The sequence below is a fragment of the Grampus griseus genome (genome assembly GCF_964374135.1).
Source record: "Grampus griseus genome assembly, chromosome: 1".
In the NCBI taxonomy this organism is placed as follows: domain Eukaryota; kingdom Metazoa; phylum Chordata; class Mammalia; order Artiodactyla; family Delphinidae; genus Grampus; species Grampus griseus.
This window is the reverse complement of record NC_139017.1, coordinates 4,669,845-4,686,376: the sequence shown is the minus strand read 5'-3', so window position 1 is coordinate 4,686,376 and position 16,532 is coordinate 4,669,845. Positions and strand designations below refer to the sequence as shown.

General features: G+C 42.1%; 1 protein-coding gene across 1 annotated transcript in view; it reads right to left on the bottom strand.

Moving 5' to 3' along the window:
* Positions 1-10,382, bottom strand: part of DENND1B (DENN domain containing 1B) — a 253,347-nt gene extending 242,965 nt beyond the window's left edge. The window contains exons 1-2 of the mRNA XM_082670771.1: positions 10,295-10,382; positions 8,226-8,290 (exon numbers count right to left, since the gene is read on the bottom strand). Coding sequence (XP_082526897.1) covers positions 8,226-8,290; positions 10,295-10,311 — 82 coding nt within the window. The 5' untranslated portion in view covers positions 10,312-10,382. The remainder of the gene's footprint in view (positions 1-8,225; positions 8,291-10,294) is intronic.
* Positions 10,383-16,532: the final 6,150 nt, after the last annotated feature.

Sequence of the window (16,532 nt, the reverse complement as noted above, 5' to 3'; positions counted from 1 at the left end):
CTGAATGAATGAAAGGGGACTGAATATTTCCTATGTCGTTTATACTTTTCTTCCCATTTTCGTCTTTTGAGTGACGTTTGTTAAAATGTTTCATATAATATCACAACAACTCTGGTCAAGCCTAGAATTAGGGATTGTCTAAAAGGATGGTTTTCTAAAATTGCTGCAAAGAAAAGTCATTGCTATTAGAAAAAGATGATTATTTTAAAGGCAGCACGGCATACTGGTTCTAGAATCAGAAAAACAGATTCAAATTACAGTCCCACCTCTTACAGCTGTGTGACTTGGGCACATTATTTAACCTTTCTGAGATTCCATTTCCTCATCTTTATGAAAATGATAACAGTCCCCACTTCATACGGTTGTAGTGAAGATAAATAGGATTTGTAGGCTCTTGGCACATTTACTGACACATTGTATAAATTAGATACATAGTTTTTATTTCTGTTTCTGTAATACATCTAACTGGAAGCCTAATCAGAGAAAATTAATTGGTAAATAAGGCTCCGTAACCATGATGCTATATAACTTTATTTCATTAACTGAGAACTTATAAACCAAAAAAAAAAGTCTTAGTGAAATTCACTGAACAAATACTCTAAATATACTTACACTCATATTAAAGCTGTTAATCACAAATTACGAACAGAGTATCAATATAAATGGGGGGAAATGAGTAACCTAACCAGTAACTGACAGAGGTGCACTTGATCCTCAGTTCAGAGATCTTTCCACTATAGCAAGTTGCATCTTTCTAATTAATTCAAGTGTGCAAGGCTTTCTTTAAAATTAAAATGCTCCCCTGAGGGCTGTCTACCAGTTGTTCACACCTCACGGTGAATTACTTTAATCATATAAATACGTTAAGCAACACTACCTACTTAAAGAAATTGTGATTTGAAGAGTGGTGAGCAGAGGGGTAATTTTAAAGCCAGGTGCGTGGGGTGGGGGAGGCCTGTGTGATGCTCTGTCCAAGTCTCTGTGTGGTCACCGCGCGGCATGATGACAACGCACCTGCGTGCTGGGACCAGAGGGGCTCCAGGAGTCAGAAAACGTGTCAACGTGGTGCCCCTCTAATGGGCTATACCAGGTGCTCTTTAAGGAAACTTCCAGTTCTACAATTCTACTGTTCTCTTCTGCAGTGTGCCCTAAGACCCCAGGCGGTACTAACCTCCTAAATGCCTCTAGAAAATCAATTCAGGAGCATCTCTGGCAAGTTCCCCAACCAGGCCTGAGGACTGACCTACCACAGAAATGCAAAACAACACATCCTTTTCCATAGATAAAAATCAAACCACCACCTGGAATAAATTAACATCCTTAATTTATGTAAACTAAGAGTCTAGCTGTGCCCAAAATAAATACAGCAGGAAAACCATTTAACCTAACGGTATAAGACCATCACAGCATCTCAGGAGTTTATTAAAGCTGTCTTGAGGGCTTCCCTGGTGGCACAGTGGTTGAGAATGCCTGCCAATGCAGGGGACACGGGTTCGAGCCCTGGTCTGGGAGGATCCCACATGCCGTGGAGCAACTGGGCCTGTGAGCCATGGCCGCTGAGCCTGCGCGTCCGGAGCCTGTGCTCCGCAACGGGAGAGGCTGCGACAGTGAGAGGCCCGCGCACCGCGATGAAGAGTGGTCCCCACTCGCCACAACTAGAGAAAGCCCTCGCACAGAAACGAAGACCCAACACAGCAAAAATAAATTAGTTAATTATAAACTCCTACCCCCAACATCTTCTTTAAAAACAAACAAAAAAAAACCAAAAAAGCTGTCTTGAATGCTTCCTAGCTCGAAAAAAAGATAATTAAAAAAAAACTCTCTTGGTTTCCATAATATCCCTTTAGCATTAAGCCTAAGAGTTTGAAAGTGGGAAGAGTTTTTGAATGTTAAATATTAAAACCTATTTCTACAGAAGACGGATTCTTTTGGAATTGATTGACAACGTATTTCACCCTTAATCCCTCTGATTTTCATTGTTATCTAAAATAATTCCATGGCTGCTTGTTTAAAGTACTCCAAAAATGTCTACTGCTAATACTGTATATGCACTTTGAAATTGTATATTTTAAAGGTAAATTACTGTCCTCTAACTTGCAAGTAGAAAAGTAAAATTTGGAGGAAAAGAAAGAGGGAAATTATTTGATCATAATCTCAATATTCTCTCCAAATGAGAGAATATGATCAAAAGTATACCAGAAACATATTACCTTGAAAGTCAAGAAAACAAGGAAGTTCCAAGAAAAAACCTGGACACACTCATGGCACCGTGCAACACAGCAGTGGCCAAACAGCAGCCTGAGAGCACAGCGCCTGGAGGAGCTGTCTCACCTCCAATGGAATGGCGGGGTCACTCACCTGGAAAATCAAAAGGGCACCTTGGACGAAAGCAGCAAAATTAAAGAGCATGTGAAGAAATAAAAGCACCTAATGAGACAAGTTACAATCACACTACCAAAGTATAAATTCTGCAACATCCCTATCAAAGTAACAATCAACAAATATTGAACCCTGAAATGTGACTTGCTTTTTCCCCTGCAGGCAGCTGCGTGAAGGAGGTAATGCTCAGAGCCAAACAGAAAAGTACAGCTGTTCTCAATATCTTCGACGTAAAACGAAAACGGTGTATCTCAAAGACATGCTCCTCAAGAACCACATTAAACTTTGCCCCTGGTTAGCAACCATGAGAAAATAAGTTTTGCTTTCTTCTACAATGTAGGATATAAAGTTAAAACTTTCACTCAAGATTACTCTAATTTATCCTAGTGCACGTGGGCTGAGAGGGACTCAAGAGTTCCTTAACGAACACAAAGTGAGAGCAAAAGCAGGGGAACCGCGTTTTACTCACAGGGTTTTTTCCACTTGGGCAATTTGTAAAGTCTCCTAGACCATTCTATCGTATGTATGACTCATCGAAGTTCTACTTTCCAACTGTTAAGGTTTTCGCGGGGTTTTGGCATGTGTGGAGGGGCGTCAACGGGCTTTAGGGCAGCCTCCACAAACGCACAAACACAGCACGTGTGCCAGTAAATCCTGTGACGTGAGGAGGGAGCCGGGCAGATGTGGGTCCTGAATGGGGGATGGGGGGTGAGCACAGGGACCCCAAACAGCCCCACCCAAGGCACAGGTCGCTAATGTCCCTGCTACTGTCCACCAGCACACACTGAGGATCACGTCCACAAGGGCAGCCTCTGTGAATTCATCCAACCAATGGTCAGGCTCTATGCTCGGTCCAATTTCTGTTATTCACTCTGTAACTATGCACTAAACATGCCAGTTACTGTGCTAAACTGTTCCTTAAGGATACATACAGTTACTATGCTGTGGCCCAGTCCTTGAAAAGCTTCCTTGAAGCAGGGCAAGCAGATGCTATGCTATATCTACATGCCTCTATATTACTATACTAGACATATCTAGAAGAACACAGTAAGTGCTAAAACACAGGAAGAAGCAAAATGCTGTGAATCTGTGTAAACAGTATCCCTATAGACGAAAACTCATCAAATGTAAAAGTGAGTTTAGAAGTACCTTTCATTTGCAGGGCATGGGGGACACAGACCAAGGCAGGATTCTTTGGCCTAAGGTTCTGATTTAAGAAAAAAGAGGCAGTTAAACTGTTCACATAAGAAGGACGCATAATCTGATACTGGGATAGGCAGGCTGATAAAGTGAAAAGTCAGTAGCAAGGAGGGATTTGCTCCTAAGAGAAATTATTCTAGCTAAAGAGAAAGGGATAAAGAAGACAAGACTTGCTAAAAGATGTGTTGAACACTACTAATAAGTAAAACTGTTAGATCAAAGAGTCACTAAATACGGAGATGGAAATCCTAAAAAGACTAGTGCCAGAATCAACACTACAAGGAAAAAGCTCACTAGTTATTTTATGTGGAATTATACTTCATTCATTAATTTCCAGGAAAAAAATACCTGAACCGCATACATTTTATACTCTAGTATTTCCTGATGCGAAGTTACTGCACACTGAAAGGCGACAGAGGCAGCAGATTTAAAATACACATGCATATATCAAATCTATTAAAAGGCAATAGGTTAAAATACAGACTCTGGAGCCAGACTGCTTTGGGCAAGTTTTCTTCATTCCTCTGTGCTTCAGTTTCTTCATTTCCTACCTCAGCATTTTTGTAAAGTACCCAGAACTGTGTGTGGCACGAAGCGCTACACAAGTAGGGGCTACTGCCCTCCTGCTGCTGGGGGTGCACTGCCAACAACACGAAAGAGAAAGCGGAGCTCCAAGGCCACTGCCTGGAAGGAAAACCCCAAGAGGCCGCATCTCCCATCTTCTACTGAGCATTCCCTTCCCTGAATCACTCTGGGGAAAGCAGGGGCAGCCGGGTTACAATAAGTTCTGCTATTAGAATCGAAGGGAGGCCACCCTGCTGGCTGAACTTCCCTGATGGCTGGGAAGAAGAAAGACAGCAAAGAGAAGAAAAGGGGCGCCAGCAATGTCTGGAAACCCAACAGGAGGAGCGTTAAGACCTAGATGTTGGCACCTCACTCTCGGAGAGCTGGAGCAGAAGCTACCAGGGAAGCTGTCCTGCCAGGAAAACATCCACGAGGAGACGCCCCAGCCAGCCGGGCGGACACCACCAGAACCCCATCCACTAACACAAAGGGGACGCGGTAGGAAACACTACCAACCCCACTCACAGCAATGCTTCAATCTGTGGGGCCCTTCACATGTGCTCTAAAATGTGTCCTTTTCAAAAAAATCAATATACTGCCTTTGAAACAAGTCCAAACAGCAACAGATGAGATGATGAGCATCACCTCACCAGAGCCGGATGTATCAAGTTATAGCTCAGCACCGCCATTTCCAATCGTAACTAAAACTCAGTTAACGACGGTCTGTCTCTGAAGATATTTATGACGTAAATTATTTGGGATAAATAAGTTAAAACTTCTCTATTAATAAGTAAACAAGAAACATGCCAAATATCCTAATGTAATATGACCAGTCTTAGCATAAACCAAGTTTACCCTGAGCATCATATTTTCTACTGGATCAAACAGATAGTCATCAAAAAACTACTCCGGGGGGGCTTCCCTGGTGGCGCAGTGGTTGAGAGTCCGCCTGCCGATGCAGGGGATGCAGGTTCGTGCCCCAGTCCGGGAGGATCCCACATGCCGCGGAGCGGCTGGGCCCGTGAGCCATGGCCGCTGAGCCTGTGCGTCCGGAGCCTGTGCTCCGCAACGGGAGAGGCCACAGCAGTGAGAGGCCCGCGTACCGCAAAAAAAAAAAAAAAAAAAAAAATACACCAGGGCTTCCCTGGCGGCGCAGTGGTTGAGAGTCCGCCTGCTGATGCACGGGACGTGGGTTCGTGCCTCTGGTGACCTACTTCTAGACTTCCTCTCCTATGAAATATCAAGTTTCCTTATTATTTAAATTGGTTTTATATCTGTACCCTGAAACATCCTAACTTACACATTTTGTTTTATCGGTCCATTACTACATAAGAATATCATCCATGTTCATGTAAATGTTAGCCAAAAAAACCGTATCCTACTTTAAACAAACTGATACGTATATGAGACTCATTAGATAAATAGGTTTCATTGACAGTTAAATAAGAATATTCCAATAACTTATTTTAATAATTTCTGGACATTTTGCCCTTCAATATTTATTAATACAATAGAAAACTAACAAAAAAAATTTAGAAACATCAAACTCTCAATTTGACATAAAATTTTAGTTATACAGTAGCATCACTTTTTAGAGCATAAAAAGTGTAACTTGTTAGGCCCTAAAATGTTAGTTATATTCATAAATTTAAGTCACAATCAAAAAAGAACAGTTGTTAATGCTTTTTACATAGTTAGTTGAATTTAGCTTTTTAAAAAATCTTTTGAATTTGGTGCCAATGAGCCATTTTAATGGAATACATGGGTAGAATGGATTAATTGCACCCTACAGAGAAGCCAAAGTGCTTATTTTAACCATTTATTATATTTCCAACTTCATCATGCTGGATAAATGGTTAACATACAAATGAAGATGTTTCTGATGAGTAGCGATTTAACAATAACAACAGCAAAAAAGCAAGAAGGTAATAAAAGAAGGGCAGAAGTAAAAGATACCAACTGAAATGACCAGTTCCTGAAAAATGGAAAAAAGGCAGAGGGCGGAAGTAAGGAGTAAACCGCGCAGGAGTCTGCATGGAAAGTCCGAATCCCTCTCACACACACACAGAGCGGGTGTTCCATAAGGTAGGTCCATGCTTTCATCAAGATCACATTAGCATGCATTTAAAATTACAGAGAAACCATGTTTGCCAAAGGAATTTAGCCTGTTTTACAAACACATCAGGTCGGCACTACTTCACACACCTTAGCTGATGCTATGGTAGGTACTGTGAAGATTTATTCATATCAAATATACTATAAGAACAGACTTAAATTGGAGCTAAAAATAATAATAATAACGTATCCATTGGAGTCTTCAAAGAGAACTTACTTGGGCCTGGAAAGAACGTAAACAGACCAATGTTAATACATATAGGACAACAAAAGATTACCTTTTTAATCGGAGAAAGCTCACGTACAACCTAGGATCAGTCCCCGTCTGGGGAAAAACCTGACCACAGCTGCAACTCACATGGGCCTAAGTGCAGCAGGCAGGGCTGGGGGAGCCAGGAAGGTGTCTGACTTCCTACCTAAAATTAGCCAGGCCCACTTCACCACAGCTGGGTTAGGTTCCTCTATTTTAAGGTGTGCAGCCCCAAATTGCTTAGGAGTATATAACTGCTGGCCGGTTTCAGGAGCTACGAGTGTCGAGAGACTTTCCACCAAGCCTTGAGAGTGGACAACTAGCCTGGACAAAAATTCCACACTGAATCATCAAGCTGTCTGGGGTCTAAGTACACTGGCAGTGAAATCATACACTGGAGATATCCATGAAAGCATATCGCCCGAGGGCACAATACGAAGGAAATGAGCAAGAAGAGACGTCCCTTACTCTTTTCCACCACCCAACACACACACACACACACACACAAACACACACACACACACACACACACACGCGCAGGATAAAAGTAAGGGAGAAACTGACAAAAATTCATGATCCTAAAGTGTTCTTGTCCTTTCAGGAAATTATATAGAACTGACAGCTGAAACCCTTCCAAGTAATGTCCCGTGATTGGTTTTTGTTTTTTTGTTTTTTAAAGTGTGCAATTCAATGGCATTTAGTACATTCACGGTCTGGTACAATCCCAGCCACCTTTATCTAATTCTGAAACATTTCCATCACTCTAAAACAAAACCTCCTACCCATTTAAACGTTTCTTCACATCTCCTTCTCCCCTCAGTCCCTGGCAACCTATTTACCTATTTTGGATATTGCATATAAATGGAATCATAACAATATGTGACCGTTTATATCTGACTCCTTTCACTTAGCATAAATGTTTTCAAGGTTCATCCACATTGTGGCATGTATCAGCACTTCATTCCTTTTTATGGCTGAATAGTATTCCGTTGCATGTATAAACCACAATTTGTTTATCTGTTCATCCACTGATGGGCCTTTGTGCTGTTTCCACCTTTTGGCTATTGTCAGTAGCACTGCTGTAGACATGCGTGTACATGTATTTGTCTGAATACCTGTTTTCAGTTCTTTGGGGTACATACCTAGGAGTTGAATTGCTAGATCATATGGAAATTCTATTTTTAACTTTTTGAGGAACAATCAAACTGTTTTTCACGAGCCTGAACCATTTTACACTCCTACCAATGTCCCATGACTCTTTACCTCCCCGTGAAAGTCCTAGGCTCCCGGAGTGAACCCCATGGAGTGGGTACTCAGTTCACATTCTGCATTTGGGAAACATTAGAAGGGAACTGGTGCCGCTCCCATTTGTACAGGCGAGAAATTTTTTGCTAGCATTTAAAAAAGGAGCTGAATTTTCAAAAAAAAATGAAAAATGAAAAGGCATGCCCTTCCACCAAAACTAACAATAACTTCATCAACCAATGGTAAAGTTAAGTTGTAAGTTACATGGCCTTTACATACACCTGAAATTTAAGCTGCACAGATAACATTCTGGATTGCTACCACCTCGTGGCAAAGACTTAGCATCTATTTTATTACCAGAACTTGAGACACTAGACACAGAATACACATTTAATTCAGTATGATCCTGATGCCACCACGTTCTGGTCGTCTACAACAATAGCGCTTGTTTTGAATTAGCAAACACACATACCTTCATCTTCTGAGGCATGACATTTCACTCTCAATACCAAGTCAAAGGTTCTTTCTGGATTTTCCCTAAAAGAAAAAGAACTTTGTTATTTTTATCTCCTATAACAAAGTTTATATTTTCTTAACTCTAAAAATTAATCTCCTTCTTGTCTCAGTATGTTCCATATAACTACATGACCACAGCGTAGAAGTAGTAAAGTGTTTTCCTAGTTCAGCAACTTAAGAACCCTGAGGCTTAGGAGCCTGGAGTCTTGGGGCAAAACATTTAACCTCTGAGCCTGTTTTCTTACCTATAAAGTACACTGTTCGCTTCAAAGAATAATAATGGTGAGGATTACAAATCAAATAATACAAGTGGAAGTACTTTATAAAGTATTAAGTGCTGTATAAATATAAAGCATTGCCTTTATCTTACTGAATCAAAACCGGAAAGCCAGCACGTTCCTAAGTGTCTCTACCTTTCCCTGCCAGCAGAGTTTGACAGCAGGTTCTCCAGCTTTCTTCAAAGGACTTGCAATACAGGTGTAAATGAGCACCTGGTTCCACCTGCCATGTTCTAGAGCACCATGAGTCATTCATAATGGTCCTTAAATGCAATACTTCGCACATACTTTTCTTGAGATATAATAATTACAGCACATAAGCATGTTTAAAGTGCCAAACTAAACATAGCCTCCAAGGCCAACCAAAAAAAGCCTTATTTTACGTCAGTTATCTTTGGGGAAATTGGACATCTGCCTCAATACTTGGATTTTATCACTAAGAACAGTGACGCTTTGCTTCATTCAAGAGTTATCCGCATCTTCACTAACTGCTCATACATTCAACATAGTCTCTGCTTTATTTCAAAAAGCAAATTGAAACCTACTGAGACATCTGTTTTAAAAACATAGTTCTGAGTTTTTTTTTAAACTTAGTTCTGTTTTAATCTCTTTCTGCCAGAAGATAAAAGGTCAAAGTCTGATACCACAAAGTCCATGTGATCAAAGTGTTAATATATTTCAGTTATTCCTGCCAAGGAGACCTTAGTGTCTTTGTGTGCACTGGCTGTTTGTAATATGCACTTCCTTCAAGAAACTAATGGCAGCTTTGGCTTCTAAATAAACATTTGATTTTTAAAAAATTTATTACAAGAATCTAGAAACATAGGAAGCGACAACCCACATAAATTTATTTGCAAATAGAAGTTTCCTCAGCCCTCCCACGATTCACTTGCTTCAATGGGAATAATCAACCTGGACCCTCAGTCAGGTGACCCTCCCTCCTAAGCCGGTTCAGGTCAAAAGGTCCACTTTTCACGTCATGCACCTAGCAACCCACCCCCCGCAAGATATCAAACACTGAAGAAAACAATTCTAAATCACACAATTTTCCTATTTTCGTAATAGTCTTTAGGATCTCTCAAGTGTAAATAGTAAATATCGATTCTATTATACTGGGAAATTTTAAAGGCCTTTCACGCTAAAAGAAAAATACACGATATTCACGATTTTAAACTCGGAGGAAGGGAGGGTTAAGGGGGGCGGGGGAAGAGAAGAAAAATGGAATTCTTTGCAAACTAAGTTTCTGTAGCAAAATATAAAACTCATGCCTCTAAGGTACCCAAAAGGAAATCACCACACTTAACACAAATAGCTTTCTGCCTAATTCGTCTCCTAAAGAAAAGCCTCCCCTGGTGGGTACCGGAGCCAACACATCAAAACACCACCACCGCCCACCCAGCCTCCCAGACCCTCTGGCAGGGACCAGCGGCCGTATTACCGCACACGGGGGCCCCTTTCAGGTCCTAAGAAGAGGCGTAAAAAGAAGGACCTGGGACCGCGCCGGGAAGACACCTCACACCCGCACCGCGCGGCCCGGCGCGGCGCGGCGCGGCGCGGGCGCCCGGCTGTCACGTCCGACCCGCGGCCCAGGACCCGCAGCGGCCGCGCCGGCGCCCAGGCCTCCGCGTCGGGCCGCGCGTCCCCGCCGCCCGCAGGCTCCGCGGCCTAGGCCGTCCGGGGACCCGGGGGTCCTGGGGCCCGGGGTCGGGGTACCGAGGAGGGGCCGCTGCCCGCCGCCCGCACTCACTTGGTCCTGCAGTCCATGGCTGCATGTCGCGGGAGCCGCCCCGCCCCGCCGGCCGCCGCGGGAACGGCCGCTCAGAGCCCGGCGGCCGCGGCCCGGCGGTGGAGCTGCGCCCGCCCCGCCCCCACGTCCGGGTGACCGCGCGGCCGCCGCCCCCGCCGCCCCCTCGCGCCGGCCTCACGCTGCCTGCACCTTCAGCGAACCAGGAAGTCGGCGGGCGGGGCCGCAGCCGGACCGCCTCACCTGGGCCGCACGGCCCGCCGGCCCCCGCGGGGGGGCGGGGGGCCGGGCCGTGGGCGGGCGTCTGGGGGCCCCCCTAGGGGCCTGCCCGGTGGCCCGCGGGCCGCTATTAGGCCAGACTGCAAGTGCCCCGCGTCCTGAGCGCCGGACCGGCCGGCTGCCTCCCCGGGGCCGGCCCAGGCTCGGGGCGTCAGGGCTGCAGCCCGCGGAAAGCTAAGAACCTGACGAAGCACCTGGACTCGCCCTGTGCTCCACCCCGCGTGCGCCCGGAGCACCAATTGCCCGTGTTTGCTCGACCCTGCGTAGGCTGGTGCGTTTCATTGCTGTCAGGCTGCAAACCCGGACGGAGCTCCAGGTGCCGCTCGGCTTCAGCTGGGCCTGGTTACCTCCGATTCCAGAGCCGCCCCCTCTGGAGTCGGGAAGGTTAGGACCTGCACCTGCTCAAGAGCCCTGCCAAGCAGCCAAATAACAGTGCTCCACTTGCTTGCACATCGGGGACACAGACCTCCCCCACCACAGGCCGCCGCACGGCCAAGCACTCACCTGGGGACACACCCACGAAGGGACAGGCCTCGTGAAAGGGCAGCCAGGGAGCTCAGGGCTGGACGGCGGCCCGAGGGCAGAGGGGCTTGTACAAAGAGCTGCAGTGTTCAGAGCCCTGGGGTACGTGGGAGCAGCTGGTATGCACCGTCCCAGCGCTTGCGGTCACTCTACATGACAGACACTTTCACCAGCATCTCATAGATGAAGAAGCGGGCCAAACCAACCCCGGGATGATGGCCAAGCTGGATTTCAGACCAGGTCTACCCTATACGGCCTCTCTCCCTGGGGTGAGAACAGAGCTAGAAGTAGTCTTAGGATGGACGTGCGAAAGGCCGTCCAGGGCTGGGCTGTTAACGCAGAGACCTTCCCAAGAAGGCTTCTCCCACACGTTACCACCCTTGACACATGGCTTCAGTGTTTTTCATCCAAATAGGGGCTGCTTCAGACTTTATTCACGTAAAAGGTAAGAGGATGAGAGGAAACCAAATGTGGTATGTATAGAGTGTGAGTCATGAGACATACAAGTTAAACAGGAAGTCTTGGGAATTAAGTAAAGAATTTAGAATCAAGAACCTAAAATTAAACTCAGTTATACCGATCTCAAACGTTCTTACCAAAGATAGGCTGTTACTTGGTCAACAGAACAAGATATATTGCATAGTCAGACCCGATAACTTATAATGAGGACAGGACATAATGGGGAAACAAAAAAGTTATATTTTAGCATAATGTGTTGTCATAGCTTCACTTGGGGTGAGACACTCAGTTTCTTGGTTCCTACATTTGTAAAATGGGAATTACTACTTGTGTATCACATGAATGATATGATGTTCAAATTTAAAAGTGCTACTAATTGTGTGCTCTATTGAGAAACCATTCTGTGGATTTCAGTTTCACGAGGCAACATACACCACAAAATTTTTTTCCCAAATAACACTCTTTTCTACATAAGAAGTTACCATAGTCCAAAGCCTTGGAAAAAAATCTGTAAACTCAAAAACCACTTCTGCTCCAAGTGTCACTAAATTTCTCAGACTTCTACTTTCATTATATTTAATTCTTCTCCAAAGAAAGGAACCCTACCTGGGCTGCCTGCATCAGGAGTTTTTAATTTGTGGTGAGGAACTATTAATACAACTGTTTTCTCCAACCATTTGTTGAGATTTAAGTGACAGTCATACCCCTGCACAATATAATTTTTTTAATTTACTTTAAGTATATGAAGAGGAAATACTACATATGCACACACAAATCTTTTTAAACTGGCTTTTAGGCTGACCATGATGAAGAGGTTTATTCATCTATTCAGATATTACTGAGGTAAAAGGGATAGAAACACAGATGGACACAATTTGCATGATTTGTTTAAAATTACTGAAAAAAGAGAATTTTGTATACAATTATCTTGGTGAGATGTTTATTGAAACCCATGGTATAAGTTTAGCAGTTTTAGAACTTCTGACATGAGTGGTAGAGAACTCGACAAAGGGCAAGTCTTCAAATTGGTATTAGATCTTCCTAAGATCATATTTCAGCAGTAATATTTCCTACTTGACTATTGATGTTAACGTATTTCAGGACTACAGTCATCAAAGGACATAGTCTGCATGTGGTCAAAGAACATAGTTTATAAGCTAATAATCTTAAAATCTTTTGAGCTTATTTTAGTTTTCTGTGTGTGTTTGTAAAGAATATACATAAAAATATGTCCTTGGGAATTCCCTGGTGGCCCAGTGGTTAGGACCCAGCACTTTCACTGCTGTGGGCCCAGGTTCAATCTCTGGTCGATGGAACTAACATCCCACAAGCCGCGCGATGCGAAACAGCCAAAATATAACTAAATAAAAATAAAAATATGTCCTTGATCAAATATTATGATTGTGTTGTTGACATCTCCTCTTACTGGATTTGCATCACAGTTGACACAATTCAATTAATGGACGAGATGACTTGAAATCTCCTAATGTGACGGTGGATTTGTCTATCTCAATTTGAAGTTCTTTCAATTTTTGCTTTATATAGTTTGGGGCTGTGTTGTAATATGCAAGCCAGTTTATAATTATTATATCTGCCTGGTAAACTTATCATTATGTTGTGACTTTCTTAAATTCTAGCAATGCTTTTGCCTTAGTATCTAAACAGCTTTCTTCTGATTAGTGTTTACCTAGTATTAGTAACTCTCTTTTCATCCTATTACATCAAAGCCTTCTAAATCATTATGTGTAGATTTAGCTAACAAATGTTACTTTTGGCTTTCAGCCTAGTCTGATAATCACTGACTCTTAGATTGGGCTTTTAGACCAGTGCATGTATTATAATTGCTGACATATTTGAATTTATTTCTGCCATCTAATGTTGTACTTTCCATTTGTCTTCTCCGGATCTGTGGTTTTTTTCTCTCACCTTTCCTTCTTTAGGATTGATTGATTTTTTTTTTTAATGCTTCCACTTCTCCCCTATTCTAGTTGTAAGTTATGTACTCTGTTCCTATTCATCTAGTGATTATCCTGGAAATTTTAACAGGCAAATTTATCTGATTAAGTCCAAAGTTTATCACTACATGAACCTTCTCCCAGACAACACAAGGACCTTTAAAATACCCTCCAAAACTACAATACATTATTTATGTTGTATTATACTCTTGTTTTATATCAATGTTTGTTTAGATTTACCCAGACATCTACCACTTAGTTTGCTCTTCTTTCTTATTTCCATCTTAGATGTCCCATCTATGATTGCCTTCCTTCTGCCTAAAATACATGCCATAGGTGCTGACTGATTCTCTCACTTTTTGTTTGGGTGAGGAATGTATGTATTTCACCCTCACTCTTGAAAAATATCTTCACTGATAAAGAATTCTAAATTGACATTTCTTTCTGTACATTTGCAATACCATTACACTGTCTTCTAGCATCTCTAGTTATAATGTGAATTTTGAAAGTAATCTTGAAGTGTAATCTGTCTTCTCTCTCTGCTTTTAAGATTTTTTGTTTGTCTTTAGACTTCTAGTTTCGCTATGAAGCATTGAGATGCAGATTTTTTTTTAATCCATCCTTCTTGATTTCTTTGCATTTCTTGACCCTGGACTGGTGATTTTCGTCAGTTCTGGGAAATTCTGAACCCCATCCTTTCTCCTCTTTCCTTCTGGGACTCTGATTATACACATGTTCTCTTTTTACCCTCCATTTCTCTTAACATCTCTTTCGTAATTTCTTTTTCTTTATCATTCTAGGCAGAATTCTGGATAATTTCACAAATATCTTTTTCTTAATAGATCTTTTTTGGAGTATAAGTGCTTCACAATACTGTGTTAGTTGCTGTTGTACAACAAAGTGAATCAGGCACATGCATATATATGTCCCCATATCCCCTCCCTCTATCTCACCCCTCATATGGTATCTTCCTTTTCATTAATTCTTTCCCTGGCTTTGTCTCATCTTCTGTTAAAGCTAAACATTTAGTTTTCAATTTATATTACTTTTATTTCTAAAGCTCTTTTTGGTTATTTTTAAATCTGCTTTCTCAACTTGTGTTTTAAGCCTCTCTTTAATTTCTTAAAATATATTTAACATACCTATTTTAAATTCTGTTTATGATAATTCCAATCTCTGCAGCCTTTGTGGGTCTGATTCTACTATCTGATTTTTTTCTGCTGGCTATAATTTATGGTCCCTTCTTTTCTTCCACGTGTGGTGATTTCCTTTTGTTACCTGATCCTTGGAGCTTCATATGTGGAAATTTAGTGAGATCTGAAAGGAAGCTGAGTTCTCTGGAGAGGATATTCATTTATTGCCAGTAGAAGTCTAAGGAGCACTACCAGTTCAGAACCCTCTGATACTAAATTCTCAGCTTGAAACTTTTCAGACCACCCAGGTGAGATGTGACTTGTAGTTATGAATCCTCCAGGAGGATTAACTCTGCTCCAATGTTTGAGACAATCAGTTTCCCTTGAATCCCTTTGGCATGCCTGGTTCTGAGGGGTATCCTATTGGAATTCTCACATTACGAAGGGCCTTAAGCCCCAAATGGCCACGATAACAGAGACTCCAGTTCATCCAGTTTAACAAACCCCCTCTCGATGGAAGATGGCTGTGGTGGCCACTTCACTTGCTCTTCACCCCACCAAGTACTCCTCGCTTCCCTGACTGCCCTTAAGTGCCTTTAATAATTTTCAAAATATTTAATTCTGAAGTTTTAACTACTTTCAGCATAAGTTTTAACTAGACATCATAATTGACTGGCTTTAACTACACTATCCACCTAATAATGTCTACCTTCCTCAAGCCATACCCAAATAGTCCCTGACTTATATACACCCTTATATATTAATGGTGTGGGGAAATCTAAGTTCAGGGCCTTTAGTGAGACAACTGTCCTGCTTCACAACGTACTATGATAACCATAAAGGTAACCCCTGGCCCCCCAGACTCGATCCATTCACACAATGGAAATATGCCTTAGACAGAAATCAAGAGATACTGATACCTGGAGTATCGACAGCTCCTTCCCCTTTGGAGTATGGAAAAAGAAACAATATTGTCAACTCTAGAATGGTATTTCTTAAGTAATACCTTTAATAATGCTTCAAGTTTGGAACAGCATAGCTAGACTCATCTGGGCCATGAGCTTCACCAATTTATATCAGGGTTTTAAGTTCCAAACAATTAACTTAGACATGAGCTTTTAGACACAACCCTCTCATGAGTTAACACTCAGCATGGATCCAAGTCAGGCATTCCCTAAAATCTAATGCTACACTGCCTCCTATTATTATTCCCTGGTGAAATTTATTAATAATATCATCACCTCATTTACTAAGGAAGAAAAATCCTTTATATAAAGTATTTAACAAGTCAAATTTCTTGAAGTCTTTAGAAAAACATCTTGAAAATATTTTAGTAGGACCTGCCTTCTAATACCAACTGAGATAGTGTTAAAAAGAACATTCTCTAAGTATATTATTCTTTTTATGCTTAGCAGCAATATCATGAATTTGAATCTAAAGGTAAAATTCTCCTTTCAAATGACATATGAAGTACTTTTAAAATAGAGAGACTTGGTGGTCCAGTGGTTAAGAATATATCTTGCAATGCAGGGGATGCCGGTTTGATCCCTGGTTGGGGAACTAAGATCCCACATGCTGCTGGCCATTACTAAGCCCGCTCCCCACAGCTAGAGAAAAGCTTACATACCCCAATGAAGAGCCCGCGGGCAGCAACTAAGACCCAACGCAGCCAATAAATAAATAATTTTTTTTAATACAGATAAGGTAGATGAGAAGACTTTGGAGCAATATGTTTCCTGAACATATTATTCCTTGAGTTGTCTTCACACCTCATAGCCTATATTAGCATTCTATATTAATTTGAAAGCCAACTTAAGAAGTTGTCTTCCAGCTTGGAGACAAAGGGTTCAGATCATTCTTAACATCTTTATTACCAAATCTGAACATATCCAA